The sequence below is a fragment of the Myotis davidii genome, unplaced genomic scaffold (genome assembly GCF_000327345.1).
Source record: "Myotis davidii unplaced genomic scaffold, ASM32734v1 scaffold6, whole genome shotgun sequence".
In the NCBI taxonomy this organism is placed as follows: domain Eukaryota; kingdom Metazoa; phylum Chordata; class Mammalia; order Chiroptera; family Vespertilionidae; genus Myotis; species Myotis davidii.
Window position 1 is genome coordinate 12,857,441 of NW_006383011.1, and position 17,113 is coordinate 12,874,553.

At 42.5% G+C, this 17,113-nt stretch overlaps 1 protein-coding gene across 1 annotated transcript in view; it reads left to right on the forward strand.

Moving 5' to 3' along the window:
* Positions 1–17,113, forward strand: part of NRXN1 (neurexin 1) — an 889,774-nt gene that overhangs the window by 392,141 nt on the left and 480,520 nt on the right. The window contains exons 12-13 of the mRNA XM_015557923.1: positions 1,232–1,613; positions 2,964–3,154. Of these exons, the coding sequence (XP_015413409.1) occupies positions 1,232–1,613; positions 2,964–3,154 (573 nt within the window). The remainder of the gene's footprint in view (positions 1–1,231; positions 1,614–2,963; positions 3,155–17,113) is intronic.

Consider the following 17,113-nt stretch of genomic DNA (forward strand, 5'->3'; position numbering starts at 1 on the left):
GCTCTCAAAGGGGTTTATAGAGAAATTTGGCAGGACGAAGAGGGATGGGGGATGAATTGAAGAATGAATCACCATATAAATATGCAACCGAGCTTCATACTTAAGTGTTTAGAGATTATAACTTTGGTAATGTGGACTACTTTTACTGGTATTCTCAAAATTGGACATACCTTGAATTTGTGCTCAATTTAGTTTTCCATAATGTAAGTGCAAGGAAAGTGGCATAAATTATGGAAATTATTCAGCACAGAAAAAGGAGGGTGAAAATGACGTACTTCAAACACATTTTCATGGTTCATTATTGGAAACATAGTCAGTAGCTTTTCATTATTTTAATTGGTGATAGGAAAATATACAGTCACATTATTTTCTTTTTAAGAACATTTCTTATTCAGAAAAACATCACTATGAAGCTGGAATACATCACTTTCTACTGGGTTGATTTAGCACAATCATTGTCTCTAACCCCTTCCCCTGTCTTCTTTCTTTCCTTCCTTCACTCCTTCCTTCTTCCCTTCTTTCTTTCCTTTCTCCCACTCTTCCTCTGTTTGATTTAGCACAATCATTGTCTCTAACCCCTCCCCTGTCTTCTTTCTTTCCTTCCTTCTTTCCTTCTTCCTTCACTCCTTCCTTCTTTCCTTCTTTCTTTCTTTCCTCTCTCCCCCTCTTCCTCGTTCCCTTTCCTCCCTAGCTTTCTCCCTTACTTCCTTTTCTTTTCTCTCTCTCCCTTCCTCTTAAACTTTCTCCCTTTCTCCATTAATCACTTCCTTCTTTTCTTCTACTTAAAAAAATTTTTTTTTATTGATTTCAGAGAGAGGAAAGGAGTGGGAGAGAGGTAGAAACATCAATGATGAGAATCATTGATATGCTGCCTCCTGCACACCCCCTTCTGGCCTGCAACCCAGGCATGTGCCCTGAACTGTAACCTCCTGGTTCAGAGGTTGATGCTCAAACACTAAGCCATGGGCCCTTCTACTTTTTAAAACTCTGTAACTTTGTCTAATGAGGACAATTTTTACTAAGGCTAAAATTTGAACAGAGAGAAACCTGATCTAAGAAAGTTGTGTGATGTGTTTCAGCCTTGCCCTTTAACATCACTTCTGTGATTTTACTATATATAATTGAATATCAAAGAGGTATTTGGATTCTTGTATCTTAAAATATGATGTTGTTATAAATTGAAAGTGCCTTCCAGATATGGAAAATAATAATGCATGGTTCTCCCATGTAGGTCAAATGGCGGGCGATCATACCAGACTAGAGTTTCATAACATAGAGACTGGCATCATCACGGAACGGCGGTATCTGTCTTCTGTCCCCTCCAACTTCATTGGACACCTTCAGAGCCTGACATTTAATGGGATGGCATACATTGACTTGTGTAAAAATGGTGACATAGATTACTGTGAGCTCAATGCCAGGTTTGGCTTCCGGAATATCATAGCAGACCCTGTTACCTTCAAGACCAAATCAAGCTATGTTGCCTTAGCTACGTTGCAAGCCTACACTTCTATGCATCTTTTTTTCCAGTTCAAGACAACATCCCTAGATGGACTAATTCTATATAACAGTGGGGATGGAAATGACTTTATTGTGGTTGAATTAGTTAAAGGGTGAGTATATGACAGTCCAATGAGAAATGAAACTTTGGTGGAAATGGGCCTCCATTTCCAAAAACATACATTCAGCAAAATGTATTGGCTTACAAGGCCATGGGCAAGGGTATACAAATAATATATTCATTTAAATTATGTAAGTATCTTATAAATTAATAGGGGTATTGCGTAGTCTTTTACACCTACATTTCCATATGTGAGATATTATATGAGATATAAGTAACATCAGGTTCTAATTTATGCTCTGCATTCCATGAATCTTACACTTCCAATGTGGATTGCCTTACTATCACTAAGCACACTATAATTCTACAAAATAATTCCTACAAATTTGTAGGCTAATTTTTGCTATGTCAAATAGATAATTCAAGTAATCAGACTTCCTCAATTTTACAAAATCCCATTTAACTCAAGCTGAATTCTATGCCCAAGTTTCTTGAAGAATTTAGAAGGATTTTTGTGAAATTTCCTTGAAAGTGTGATAAAAGTTTTATGTAATTTAATTAATATGGGCATTCATTCAGTGACTATTATTGCATATTTACAATGGGCTAGATAATGTGCCAGGAAATATATATATACACTCTTGCTACCCCATGCATATCTCAGAGTCCACCAACCCCAAGGCACGCATATGCCAGTACTCAATCCTAGGGGTTGTAGGTGAACACATAGATAGGAAAGAAGCACTGTGAACATTTTTCTAAGATGATCACGTGCAAAGGCTTAGTGTTTAGGGAAAATATGAAACGTATGAGGCAGGGGGTAGAGAGTAGAGCTGAGACTTGAAGGATGAGTCCACATTTCTATAGAGAAGCCGGCATTCCAGGTGGAGGGGAAAGCAATGCAAGAAGCTGAGAAGAATTACCAGTTCGTTGTGGTTAGCCAAGGCTTGAGGGAGGGGTGAAAGAAGGAATGGTATATTCTTTCCAAAATCATTTGTTCTGGCCCTGCCAAGGCATTAGGAGTGAGGCAATTCAATGTTTGACCAAATATAGCAGGCTAATTTTTAACTTGATAGTTTTGTATGGCCCACGAGTGGTGCTATAAATATCCAAATGGTCCTTGGCCAAAATAAAAGCTTCCCCAACCCTGGTATAGACCCTAATATAAAAAATAGATATTTTTTCATTATTCTTTATAGTGAAGACAATAAAGAATCTGCCTTACTGATGCAGAATAGAGTTTCCTTCTCATTAGCTGAGTTTTTATACAAGTCACTCACATGACTTCTAGCAAGGACAGAGGCACCTGAAAGAAAAATTCTCCTCTTGTAGCATCGAGTTTGACTCCATAAAAAAAGTTCAAAAAGTGATGGCATTTTCCCACTGTCCTTTCTCCCCCCAGGTACTTACATTACGTGTTTGACTTGGGAAATGGTGCTAACCTCATCAAAGGGAGTTCAAATAAACCTCTCAATGACAATCAGTGGCACAACGTGATGATATCAAGGGACACCAGCAATCTCCACACTGTAAAGATCGACACGAAAATCACAACGCAGATCACCGCCGGAGCCAGGAACTTGGACCTCAAGAGTAAGTGCAGCGGGTCAGAGCAGCGGACATGAACCCCAAGGTCGCCACTCACCGGGCAGAGCCTGTGTGTGTGTGTGTGTGTGTGTGTGTGTGTACCTTCTGCAAATAGTAACCAGAATTTCATTTCCTGCATATAATTAATAATACAACACACAAGCTTCTGTTCCCTCTTTAATGTGGCAGATACATGCATTTTTAATAGCAGCTCAACACATGCAACACCTAAGAATGCATGCATGATTAAATTTTAAAGGGTGAGAGAAATGTGTTTGTTTCCATATTATAAAGAAAAATAGGCATTTGCAAGTTTCCGTTTGCAATCAATGTGGAGTCAAGATAAACAGATACCTAAGGAGTTTCTTCAAGAGTTTATTTGTTTTCTTTCCCTGGTGAGATGTCCGAAATACGTACAGCCCCCCTGACCAACCGGGATCTGAGCCTGGCTTATGCCTTTGTGCCTCCCACAGTGAATCCTCCCACCACACATGCACCAGTGGGAATGTTTCTTTTACTAGCTTCTAACAAAGTCTTAGCAGACATTTTCTTTCCTTATTGATACTTGATTTCTCCAAGTGACCAATATAAACATCTTGGAAAATCTGTCAATAACAGGAAAAAAATAACACAAGTTTCTATCTCAGTGGGCTTTTGTGAATTACTAAGAACATATCTACTAGTATCAATCCCATCACATTTTTTATAATATATTTTTATTGATTCCATGGAGAGGAAGGAAGAGGGAGAGAGAGATAGAAACATCAATGATGAGAATCATTGAAAGGCTGCCTCCTGCACACCTCTCCCTGCGGATCAAGCCTGGAACCTGGACATGTGTGGTGGTTCATAGGTCGGTACTCAACCACTAAGCCATGCTGGACAGGTGATCCCATCACATTTAAAAGGACAACCAGCATTGGATGAGGTATCATTAGCATTTATTGAACTGGGAATGACTTGCCCAGGGATAAAAATACTGGTACAATTGAGCAAAGACACGTTCCCAGTCTTTTGGGTTTTTTTAATTTTTAAAAAATATATTTTATTGGTTTTTTTACAGAGAGGAAGGGAGATGGATAGAGAGTCAGAAACATCGATGAGAGAGAAACATCGATCAGCTGCCTCCTGCACAACCCCCACTGGGGATGTGCCCATAACCAAGGCACACGTCCTTGACTGGAATCAAACCTGGGACCCTTGAGTCTGCAGGCTGATGCTCTATCCACTGAGCAAAACTGATCAGGGGACATCCCCAGTTTTGACCCAGGCCCCTCAGTTGCTGCTTCTGCCCTGTCCTGGATGCATTGCATAGTCCTACAGGGACCCTCGTGGTCACATTTTTACTTGAACACAAGAGGTGTTCACTTGTACTGATGTGATCTTTCCCTTTGATTCAAAAAGAATATACATGGGGCAGTTAGGGAACTGGAAAGAGAAAACCCAACAGAAGTCTTTCTAGAGAAAAGTCCTCCTTCTAAATCAGATAAAAGAAGAAAGAAAAGTGTTTCACTTTCTGTAATTGCAGAACTTATTTATAATCACCCAACACCTAAAATAAGTGGTAACGGCTGTCTCCCTCTCTCAGCGTGGCCTCTTGTTAACTTCAAAGACATCTTGTTTGTGCCCACAGATCAAGTAGCTTAGCTCAAAAGGTGAAATGCAATTCAAAGGAAATGCTGCTTACCGGGCCAACCCTCTTTCTTGTCTCTGACTGAAGGGAATAGAGGGCATTTCCTGCCCCTGATTTTTTTGTGCCCCGATGTACACAGCAGGCTCAGGCAGTCATTGTGAAGGAAAGGGAGAGATCCTGACACTGAGTGTGCTGGCCAAGCCAGCCGCCAGCTCAAAGCCAAGTGCTGTCCTGTTTGTGTAGGGAGGGACCTCAGGAAGCATGAGTGAGCCTCACTAGAAACTGGGCACTATGTCCGGGACTAAAACGGGTGGAAAAGAGCAGTTCAAGGTCGGTTGAAGTATGTGACCTGCACAGACCTGCCCCTCGAGGGCACAGAGAAGCAGTGCCAGGCAGTGGGTAATGTCTCATCAGACAAGTAGGGCACTGTCTCTGAGACACATCGTTTCTCCTTCCTACCTACATGCCCACTCCCATTGAGGGGCTTATCACATAGGACCGTCTATAGCAGTGGTTCTCAACCTTCCTAATGCCGCGACCCTTTAATACAGCTGCTCATGTTGTGGTGACCCCCAACCATAAAATTATTTTCGTTGCTACTTCATAACTGTAATTTTGCTACTGTTATGAATCATAATGTAAATAGCTGATATGCAGGATGTATTTTCAGGGATCGTGACCCACAGGTTGAGAACCACTGGTATGAACTCTTCACTCGGCACTGAGCAGCACTGCTGTCTTCCGTGCCAGTCATGAAGGATTCAGCCACTCCAATCTGTCTTGGACAGCTTTTATTTTATGCCTTTTTTTTTGGCCTAAGAGCTGTATTCTTTAGGGTTAAAAGAAACTCATCAGGTTTATTTTACACTCTCCTTAAAGTCACTTTAGTTCTTCTCAAAGTGCAGTCAACCAACGTAACCCCATCGGAGTCACGTGGAGGGATTTACTCAATGCAGATTCACGGGCCCCACCTCCGACAGATTGATGCGCGCAGAACAGGTGTCTGTATTTTTAAAGAGCACTCACTAATCTAGACCCTGTGCTTTCCAAAGTCCGGGGAAATGCGGTATCTGTGTTGAGGCCAAATTTAACGCACTTTTTAATTTTAGTAAAAATCCCGGCTTTGCCTTTTTTCCCCTAAGAATTTCACTTGCTTTGTTCGGTTTGCTCAGTCCTGTGCTGGGATGATATGGGATGCCTGGGGATCATGAGAAGTGTTTTTATTTCTCACGTTACCATCCCTTAAAAAGACACTAGAGGGCGGTATATGGCCACAAAACTTGCCATCTGGGATTCAGGACGGGGGAAACCTCAACAGGCTCCTTTTGTGCTAGGAAGCAGAATTTCTTTGTTTTCCCACCATCCCGGATCCCAGTCAGCCTTCTGATAACGCATGATTTCGCCTGTGGCTCTGTTTCGTTATATGCATTGGACCTGACAGTAGAAATTTGAAAGCTAGGGAACACGTGTGCCAATCCCTACCTTGACTTTGAAGGAGATGGTCGGAAATGGGCATTTCTCTGAAAAAGAGGATTCTATGCAGGTGACCTTGTTCAAATTATGTTTCCTGACACTGCCGGGTCCTCAGGGGAGGTGTGTCTCTCCCTGCTGACACCGTTTTGCTTTCATCTTTATTTCCCAGCTGTTTGTGTTCTATTCCCTCTGGCTATTATGTGCAAGCTGCAACATGCAACGAAAAGAGCAGCATAAATTTGCTCTCTGGAATGAATTTCTCGCACAGCTGTACATCCGTTGTGGGGCTTCTGAGTCCTGCCCCCTTCAGGGAGATAAAGGGTCGGTGTAACGCCTCCTCATGTTCCTACTCTTGTTCCTGTAGTTGGCAAGTGTGCATGTTTGTATGTGGTTGTATGTGGGAAGGAGCTGATATTTATTGATTTCCTATGGAATGCTAAGGGGATTTAAATCAGGTTATCTTATTGAATCCTAGCCATTACCCAGGGGCTTGAATCAAGGCCAGGCTTGTTCATTCATGAATCTGGTTCAAGAACAAAGAGAGGGAGGAAAGGTAGTCTTTGACCTCTGTCTTCCATGGGTATCTTTCTTTATAGCATTACTTGTTTATCCTTCAGCAAATTGAGGACAATTTACTTGATGGGGGACAAAAAAAAGAAAAAAGAAAAGATTTCCAGGTGACTGGAATACAGCGCCTTCAGGTGTCCACTTAGGAAAACCACTTAAAAGTGAATATTTCATTTATAGGCCATGTGTAGGTCAGGCCAGGCTGAGCTTTGCCCTCTGTTCTTCCCCTCAGACCCCAAATTTCTTGCCCCTGAGGGCTTTGAGCAGCTCTCCCTCTGTCCCCTATCTTATCTCTTCCCTCTTCCCACCCAAACTAGGACTATTATCTATTCATTAACCTCCCTTTCATCCTTCCTCAAATCTACCTTTCCCCAATCAGAGATGGCCCAGCCAGGGCTTTCCTTTCAAATGCATTCTACTTCCAAGCAAAGATTAGAAGGTAAAGGCAGGGGAGTACCTCCCTTCCAGGATGTAGCCCGTGTGGGGGTTTTTTGTTTTGTTTTTGTTTTATTTTTGTTTTTGTTTCCAAATTGAAGGCAAGAACCTCCACCAGTGAAGGAGTTATGATTCCCTTTGTTGCGCTGGTCTGGAGCCAAACCTGCAATATCTCTGAGCTTTGGCGGTAGTATTCTTGTTCTTTCCGACTTGATCTCACACTTGTCTCCGTTACTCAGCTACCTACTCACTCAGTCCTGAACATAACCCCTGTGCCCCATTGTCTCCCCTTTACTGTTGCTATTTGGTAAGTCATTGCTTTGGTACTTGAGTGATCCAGAGGGCGCCCAAGTCCTGGCCGTGTCTAAACACGCCCAAGCTTTGTTCATCCACATGCCATCCAATCGCGCATTTGCTCAAATAAGAAACTTTAAAAGAACAGTCTGGCTTTGCGCTTAGCCTTAAAGCAGGAGGTGGCACTGAAAGTGGAGGCAAGCTCCTGTTATCCTGTTGGTGAATTGATTGATTGATCTATTGATTTTTAGTTTGTAAGGGAAAAATTGCTTCAGTTAATGGGAGATTATTTTAAGGATCCATTAGGAAGCAAGACACATCCTTTTAGCTGCTGAGCCATGAGGTCACACAGCAAATAAGAACTTTGTTCTAATAGTCACACTGGCATCTCAAGAACAACCCTCTTAGGTGCTCCCTTGGCATATCCCCCATACATCCTCCCACTGCTCTGCCCACTCCCACTGGGATCATTTCTCTCTCTTCTCTGCTTCTGGCTTCTTCTACCTGGCCTTCTTCCAACTCATGGCTCCTACCTATGGCCTTTGTTCCTGTGTGTGTCCCCAGTTCTGCCGACTCTCTGCTTCGGCTCAAATTCCCCAGAGTGAGTGGACCTGCCTGGAACACAGCTTCATGGGCTTTTGCCCTGCAGCGGTCGCTCAGGCTCACTCGCTCAGGCCAAGCCGCTGTAAACAAAGAGGTAGATTTGCAAGGTATAAAATGTGAACTGGAAAGGTGATCTCTAGGGAAGGAGGCTGGGCTGGAAGGCCCCCCTTAGCTTCTCAGAAGGTAGCAGGGTGATTTGCCTGTCTGGAAAGGCCCTCCACGTAGTCCCAGACAGTGAGGAGAGGAGGAATTAAGGGGTTTTGAGTAGGAGAGTGGAGTTTAGGATGCACTTTAGAATCTTTTCTTTGGCTTCCGTGTAGAGAATGGGCTGAGGCTGGTGAGGAAAGAGATTGCTTTGGAGGCAATCATCATGTATGGACCATAAAAGTAAGATTTGCCATTTTTGTTCCTCCTTTTCCCACACAAGCATTGAAAGACACTTAGAGATATGAAACTGTTGTTTCCTGCCTTCTCCACTGAGTTTCCAGGCTTTGCAGGACTCAGTCTCAATCTATTTTCTTTACTGTAATTCCTTTGTCAGCTCATTTTACTCACTCTCACTCCCACCCGCTATGAGATGTTATTTTCTTTCCATGCCCAGTTGTCTTGACCCGTTTGTCTTGTCTTGGAAGTTCTTTCCTCTGCTTCCCCACAAACCCTGGATCAGCTTACACATCTGCAGCAGAGTTCAAGTTCCCTGTTCCCTAAAAGCGCTTTAAAAAAATCCTTTACCCTTTGTGATTGTTCTGGAATCTCTTCTACATTAGCCATAGTTTTCCATGTTTCGTTTTTTCAATTCCCTCCAAATCTGTTATTTGAAATTTCTCTTTCCACCTTTTACCATTGATCGTGAGGACAATCTGGTATGACCCATTCCTTTCACAAATAAGAGGAATGTGCCCAGGCAGCTAGTTAGTGTTTAATATCTAGTCTTTAATTCCCAGTTCAACAATTTTTACAATAGGCCGGGGAAAACAAGCTTTTTTTGTTTTCTTTCTCACATTAACCCCAGTTAACGACTAGTGACAGCCTGGAGCAACATTCTGAAAAGAAATCTGAGACCTCCTATGGACTCACTGGAGAAGACCATTCCCATGGCCAGCCATAGGTGCAAGATGGAGACTGTAGGCCATCTCCCGGCTGTTCATTTCTGGTGCAGGTTTGATGGCCCCAAACCTTCCCATTCCTAGTCGTTTGGCTGTAGGTGATAGAGGTGTTTAAAGCCCTGATGCTGGTTTCTGCTCATCCACAACATTGGCTGAGCTCTGACAGCCTCAGGCCTTGGCTTGTGTGCTTACAAATAAGTAAGGGAGGTCATGCACCAGGAAAGATAGCTTTCCTCAGTCCTCCCACAGGGATGTGTAGGCTCCTGGAAACCTGAACCCATGGCTCAAATGCCTTTCAGATGTGGTACCGGTTTACCATGGGGCAGGCAGTGATTAGATGAGCTGATCTCATAAAGCTGGTGGTATTTAGGGTGTGAAGAAGCAAGTGCCTGCAGGTGCTCAGAGCTGGGTTCTTAAGGGTCAGGTGACTTCTCGAGAGATCTCAGCCTCTTCATAGCTAGGTCTTCAGTGCTCGTCCCTCTTCAGGGACTGCCAAGGTGAAGCTGAGCGGTCTTCCCAGAGGTTGAGCTTCTCTGGATGTCAGAGCCACCTGGGAAAGCAAGCTTGGCAAAGCCTCTCTCACTCCAGAACGTAAGTCTCATAGTTTGCTTGGTTCTCAGACCTAACCTTTTTTTTATGAAGGGAGAATTAGACAAAGGTCTTTGGGGTACAAAAAGCATAAACCCATTCAGGCTAATTTAAGTAATAAGGGTGGGGGAGGGGGGAGAGAGGCAGGGTATAGCACTCAAGGGCTCAAGGGCAAGAAAGCAGATTTCTAGGCTGTGCATCATAAAAGCATCTTTGCCTCTGTTGGTCTCCACGGGGGCTGGGTGCTGCCTTCTCTCAGCTTCCCAATGAGCACCCCCTCATTCTTCTCCCTCTGCACAATGTGAAAGCTTTCTCTGCTTTCATGAGCACTGGCAAACTTGGCCTCCCCAGACCTGACTTTCCACCTCCGACCAATTCAGAGACCCAAGAGAAACTCGCTTGAGTTTAGGAATCCTAGTGCCAAATTCTTGGGAGAGTAAATTTGGTTGGAACCCATGTTATCCCTGTGGGCAGGAAGGGAATGTGTGGCTGCTCTGGATTTGTTTGAAGAAATAAACAGGACACTTGAGATATAATGGAGCCATCAAAGGAGCCAAGGGTGATCTTTAAACTGCTATGCAAAAGTCAGGGGATTGGGTTTCCTTGCCCTGGGGCAGGGGTTGGAGGTAGCTGCTACCATCATCAAGATACTGGAAAACTAGGCATTGCATGGAACTAAATGTTCAGTTGACTAAACTCATCAGTGCTCCTCTAGGTCTGGAAAGGCCAGAGGGGCCTGGGGGACTCTGGGTAAGGTTATCGTTGTTGATTACAGAGCCCAAAAGTAAGTTTCACTGTTATTTTCAGGCAGTTGTTACATTTCCATTGGCTTGGTAGTAATAGACTGCCACCCCCTTTCACTGTGACAGAGGAAAACCAGCTTCTACCCCCTGAACCTGCACAGTTCCTCCTGAGCCATGGGTTAGCATGGAAATAGACTGGAAACGGGGTGGGCTCAGCCCCACTGCTATGGAGATGCTCTGGAGCCGATTTTGCCATCTTTACTCCTGCAGGAAAGCAGGGTTTTGATGGCACGGAGCTGCTGTTGGCTCACTGTGTTCACACACTGGAGGGGACTGCCAACGCTGCTGCAGGGGAACATTCGGTCAGTCGGGCGGGAACATTCTTGCTAATGCCACACTCATGTGGTTTTCTAAGTCTGCTTTTAGAAAGGAGCGCTGCTGCAGGGGAACATTCGGTCAGTCGGGCTTTCTTGCTAATGCCACATTCATGTGGTTTTCTAAGTCTGCTTTTAGAAAGGCTACACCACTCTCTTCAGCATCTACCTTTACGAAGCACTAGCTAAGATGTACAGAGAGGTGGGATGGCTGTACTTAGGTCCACAATACAGATGATGAAACGAAAGTAAGGCTTAGAGAGGTTTTTAACATCTCACCTTTCAGGTAATGATGGTAATATTAAATAGTAATAAGTATTTTAACCATTTCTGAAGGTTTGTCCCATCCCATGCACTGTTATAAATAGTTTACACCTGGGATCTCATTGATTTCTCTCAAGGAGGCAGGAGCTCAGCCAGTGTGCTTTTGGAAGCTCAGGGGTTCATAACCAGGGCAGACTCATGAGGCTCACCTGCCCTAACAGCTGTTGGCAATGTTGTTATCCCCATAGCTACCCTGGCACAGGACAGCCCATCTGGTCATCTCGGGATTTTTTGGAAGTTACTTATTAACCTGCCTAGCCAGGCTGTACAATGTCCTCACTCCCCGCTCCCACCCCACACACTGCTTACATTTCCCATCACCGGTTTTCCCTGGGAGTTCAGGGATTTTTCAAAAGACCTAGTACTCATGTACTGTATCTACTTTCAGCATTTATACATGTAACATAAATGATTCCATCTATTTTTGAGAAACTTGATGGTCTGTGAGATAATTACTGGTACACTTGCCAGGACACAAGTTTGAATCATGCACAGTGATGGCCATATGCAGAACTGAGTATCTTTGGGAGAGATGGTCTTGTGGCCTCGAATCTGTCTTTGTTCTCTATTCAGAGTTACATTATAATAAACTACCTTCATTATTGTCATTATCATAATTAACTCAATGACTAATGTTATTTATTGACTGTCTATAGGTCAGACACCGTGTTAAGGGCTCAAATGCCATATTGTTAAAGAAGTATGATGTTTGAATCTAATCAAGCTACAATATTTTCACCTCAAACCATCACTTTAAAATATATTTTGTTGAGGTATTTGTATCATATACCAGTTTAAGGAAATGTTTGGGCTCATTTTAAGACAATCCTGTAATCATTTTACATTATAAAACAACTGCAATTCAAAAATTTAAAAAACTGTCCAATCTAAGCTACTTATTCATCAAAACTGAAATTTGGGGTGGGAGTCTGTTTGGGCCAGTCACAGGCAGGAAAAGGGGCATTTCAGCTTTGTCCCTTCCTGTTACAGTCTTCCCACAGCTTGGTGACGAGACTAGATGATGTTCTGTTCAGACTCCTGGTCTGACAGATCCTCAAGTTCACTCTTCCTTTCCTGGTACGCTCCTGGGTTCATCCAAGGTTCCTCTGCTGGGACCTCCTGTCCTTAAGCCCCGTGGAGTGGTTATGCCCTCTGTTCCTTCTGCCAACCTCACTGCTGGGGTCTGGTCTACCCCAGGCAGTCCTGCCTGGCTTGCTTCCCCTACACACGGGGCCCACGTCTGCCCATGAGCAGTGCTCATGCATTGTGTGTCTCACTAGCCCTGAGAGCCTTGGAAGTGAGGCCCATTCCCAATGCTTTCATTTTACTCTTCTGTGTGAACTTTCTTAATATGTCAGGCACTAGTCCCGTATCCCCCAACTCTGTGATCGGCAAACTGCGGCTCACGAGCCACATGAGGCTCTTTGGCCCCTTGAGTGTGGCTCTTCCTAAGCCTTAGGAGCACCCTAATTAAGTTAACAGCAATGTACCTACCTATATAGTTTAAGTTTAAAAAAATTGGCTCTCAAAAGAAATTTCAATCGTTGTACTGTTGATATTTGGCTCCGTTGACAAATGTGTTTGCCGACCACTGCAACTGCAGGAAACAATGCAGGTTTTCAAGGAGACCTGAAGCCTTCTCACTAAGCTTGGGGCCAGGTTGTAAACTCACATTTATTGCATAGTAAGACCTACCTATGTCAAAAATATTTTTAGACATCTTTCTTTCCAATTTCTTAGACATCTTAATTTCCTTTATTGTTGTTATGAAGATGATGTCCTTAATGTAACTGAGGGACTCAAGGTCTGAGAACCAGTATTTTATCATTTCCTTTGTAAATTTTGCATTTAGTTATCTAAGACTCACATTATCTCATATCTATAGTGTTGGCACTTTGGTCAGAGCTTCAGTTCTGATAGTCTATCACAAGTTGGTCTCTTAATCTTTACAATAATTAGATGAGTGGGCTATTAATGCTCATGTATTATAGATGAGAAAAAGGAAACTCAGAAAAGCTGAGTTGTCTACAAATAGAATTTGAACTCGTCTGTAGAAGCATTTAAATACTACTATATATATTGGCCAACATATTAGAAGGGTTTTCTTATGATTATCTAGAGTGAAAAATAGTATGTATTTTAATCTGAGGGAAATTTTCATAGAATAAAATGCACTTTCTCCTCCATATACAGAATGGGGCAAAAGTCGGTTGACAGTTTTTCTTACAGAAAATAATACAGTAATCAATAAATATTACTAGAATAAAATGTGTTCCATGTACTCACAACTGTAAAACTACTTTCTCCCCACCCTAGAAGTTCTTCAAGCTTCTATATTACTATGGTGCATGGTGCTGAAAATTTCACTTTGGTAATCACAAAAGCATTGGATATTTTATTTTCACTTTCCACATGCTCAGCCCTTCCCCATGCTTTGCACAGAGCCTGTACATTGGTTCTATCTCCTTGGCCCCTGAAGTCTTCCTCAAATACTTCAGCCCCAAATTTTAATTGCTCAATGTCCTTAATATATAGTTTATAGAACATGTACATTTATAGGTGCTTTAAAGCAGGCCCAGGCAAGTATAGCACTTGGTGGAATGATTGGAGATTGGTCAATCAATCAATCAATTAATCAGTCATCAGCTTGTACCAGAGGACTATGTGCCAGTCCATTCAACCGCTGGAGCCCTCCATTTCCCCAGCCTTTAAGGAAAGTTGCCCACACCTCCCTGCCCTCCTTTTTGATCCCTGCTGTTAACTATTAGCTTTTCTCCTTAAGAATAATTTAAATAGTGGAAGAACAAAGTATTTGGAGACATGCCTAAGGGAATAACACCATTCCAGGGGGTCCTCATGACCTCATTGAGAATATTCTATCCTTCAGGCACAGAAGGAATTCCTTCTTTGAAAAAAAAATACAAAAAAAGTTTAAGTATTTAAGAAATAAAGAGTTTCAGTGAAGCTCATGACATTGTAGAAGTTTGCTGTCAATTCTGTAAAGTTTTTGTGTGCTTTGTACCTTACGGTTCTTTCAAGCTGTCCAGGAAACTACTGAGGGCTTTACCCTCTTATCCTGTATAACTGAGCTGAGAGCGGGTGCCATTTTTTTGACCTGCATTAAAGAGGCCATTATTATGGGGAAGAACTGGTCTTTTATACTTTCCATATACACCACCAGGGCTTCCCTACGCAGAATAAATGTTCCTGTGTTTTGAAATAGAAAAATTAAATTTTGGAAAATAAGAAGAAGAAGAAAAATAGCCAAATAGTTACCTTGAGCTACTTAAACTCTCAGGGCAGATGAACAGGTTTGCATAGGTCTGCTTATTGGTCCCTTAGTTATAAGTCATTTTTAATTTCAGGAACAGTCATTTCTAAACTCCTCCACCAATTCTATTCCTGTCACTGAGATGGTTTTTAGTAAAAATAGGTAGTGTGGGGCAGTAGGAAAAGAGGTAGGTAGCCTGGGAGTGGGAGGCTGGCCTGGTGGCGCTTTTTCTCCTTGTGCTGGTTGTATGGCCTTGGACAGGCTACTTATCTTTCCAGAAGGATAGTTTGCTCACCTGTATGGCGAGGGTACTAATCACTTCCTGCCTATTGTGAAGAGCTGGTATGAGGATTAAATGGAATGAGAAAGGGCAAAGCACCGTTCAAACCTGGGCACTGTGCATATGGAAGGCGCAACAGTACCTGTGAGCTCAAGATCCTCTGAGTTGAGTGCAGTCCCAGGGAGAGAATAATGAAACCTGAAAGGGTGACAGAATTGTGTGCTGCTAAAGGATGTTGGAGGCATCGAAACTGGCTGCCACTTGCATAGGGAATGAAGGAAAACAAATGAAAATATTTGAATCCCTTTGAACCGAAAGGTAGATTTGCAAAGCTGTGAGATGAAGTTGGCTGGGCATGGGTTTATACGACTGGACTCCCACACCATCTGCCACGGGGTCACTGTCATAGAGGGTTTAAAGGAAGATGGGTTGCCGCATGCACATCCACAGCAATTTTATTTCATTATTTCCCGTTGAACATGCCCACCAGCTTTCCCGCACGGGAGGCTGGCCAAACACACAAACAAAATCTGTCTTCATGTTGTGAGTCTTATAACCATACTTTTGAAAAAAGGTCTCATTTTGGGGAAATTTTATTTCAAAAATATCAGCTCCAACAGAAATTTCAGAATATCAAAAGCATGTTTCTCTCCTGCCCAGAAACATAATGTCAATATTAACTCTCAAAGACTCACTATAGGAAAACATCAATGTCTGAACTCCAACTGATTGGAATCTCCCCACCTGTTCACACACCAATATTAGGTTGGACAAAGGATGAATGTAGGTGTCCGACTTATCTCTTTGTGGGAGGCAATTGAGAAGTAGCTGACATACCTAAAAATCAAATTTGGGAGTCTTAAGAATCCTACCCACTTATCAGAATTGTGATACCTAATACTTATGGCTATGGAAGCAAATTGACTTTATCTTCATGTGATTACTAAACAAGGAGATGAGCCCCCACCCCCAGTTTTGTCCCAGGAATCTGTGTTATTTTGCTTGGACTTCTGGGAATGTTTATCGCGGTTACTTTCCTCCATCGCCCAAGGTACTCCTAAACATTTCTATATTTTGTACTAGTGAAGCTCTACAAATTTTCTACTTGCCACTTAGAGTATACAGTGTGTAACCAGTGTAAATTAAGCAAGAATTATCATAGTTGTAGAAGACCTGGGCTTGGAATCAGACCCTGCCATTTTCTGGTATTATAGCCTTGAGCCATAGTGTCTTTATGATATAGCCTTGAACCATAGCTCACCAGGTGAATACCAAATGAAATACTACATGTGCCAGTGCTTGATGAAGTTTAGAATACTACGCCAATGTGTACTGTTGTAATCATAAAGCCAGAGCTGACTTTTCTGGTTTTGACCAAGGCAGTTCTTGACACTGATTACCAAGAAGTCAAAGCAGGGGGCTGGGGGAGGCTTTCTCTCACTCAGACAGGGCTCTATACATTGAAATTCAACTACCTCAGTGATTTTTGAGTGAAATGTAAAGTCTTTTTTACCACAGACAATATACTATTACTCTTAGGTGTGGGAGCCTGTAGGGCCAGGAATACTGTGGTTGACAGGGAACTAAAAGGTAGAGTCTTTTAACTGCAGAAGGCTCATGAAGAGGTTCTCAGTTACCGCACATTGATACCATTCACTGTTTCTGAACTTCTATCGTTGACTGCCTCTCTCTACAAATAAATGCAATGTATGCCCGTTAAAATTTGTCATGAATTCTATCAGAATGGGGGAAAAAATGCCACTGCATTGAATGATCTTAATGAACTAGATGATGTTCAAAAGAGGGGTCAGTAGAAATATTTCTCACAATTAACTATTATTTCTTGAGAGGAGGAAACCAGGGATAAATAAGAGTGTTGTAACCCATAAACACCTTCAGTATGCCCTTACTGTTTGCGTGATTAATTATTGCTTGCAACCTGCTGATTTATCCATTTATTCAATGAGAACAAGTAATCATTGAGTCCCTACTAATTGAAAATGAGAATATAGTGATGCTTAGCTTATAACTTTTTTAGGAATTTATAGAACAATGGGAAGATAAGACAGCCACACAAAGAACTAGGGGATAAATAGTAATTGCCAGAAAAGAGATTCAAACATTACGTGGATTCAAAGGTCATACTTGCCTATGACTGGGGAAACAAATACATTAACAAGGAAGAATATTGGTGGAGTCCCCCAAATTGGATAGGGTTTTGAAATGGAAGAGGAAAGGTGTTCATGATAGAGGTAATATGTACAGTAAAGAATG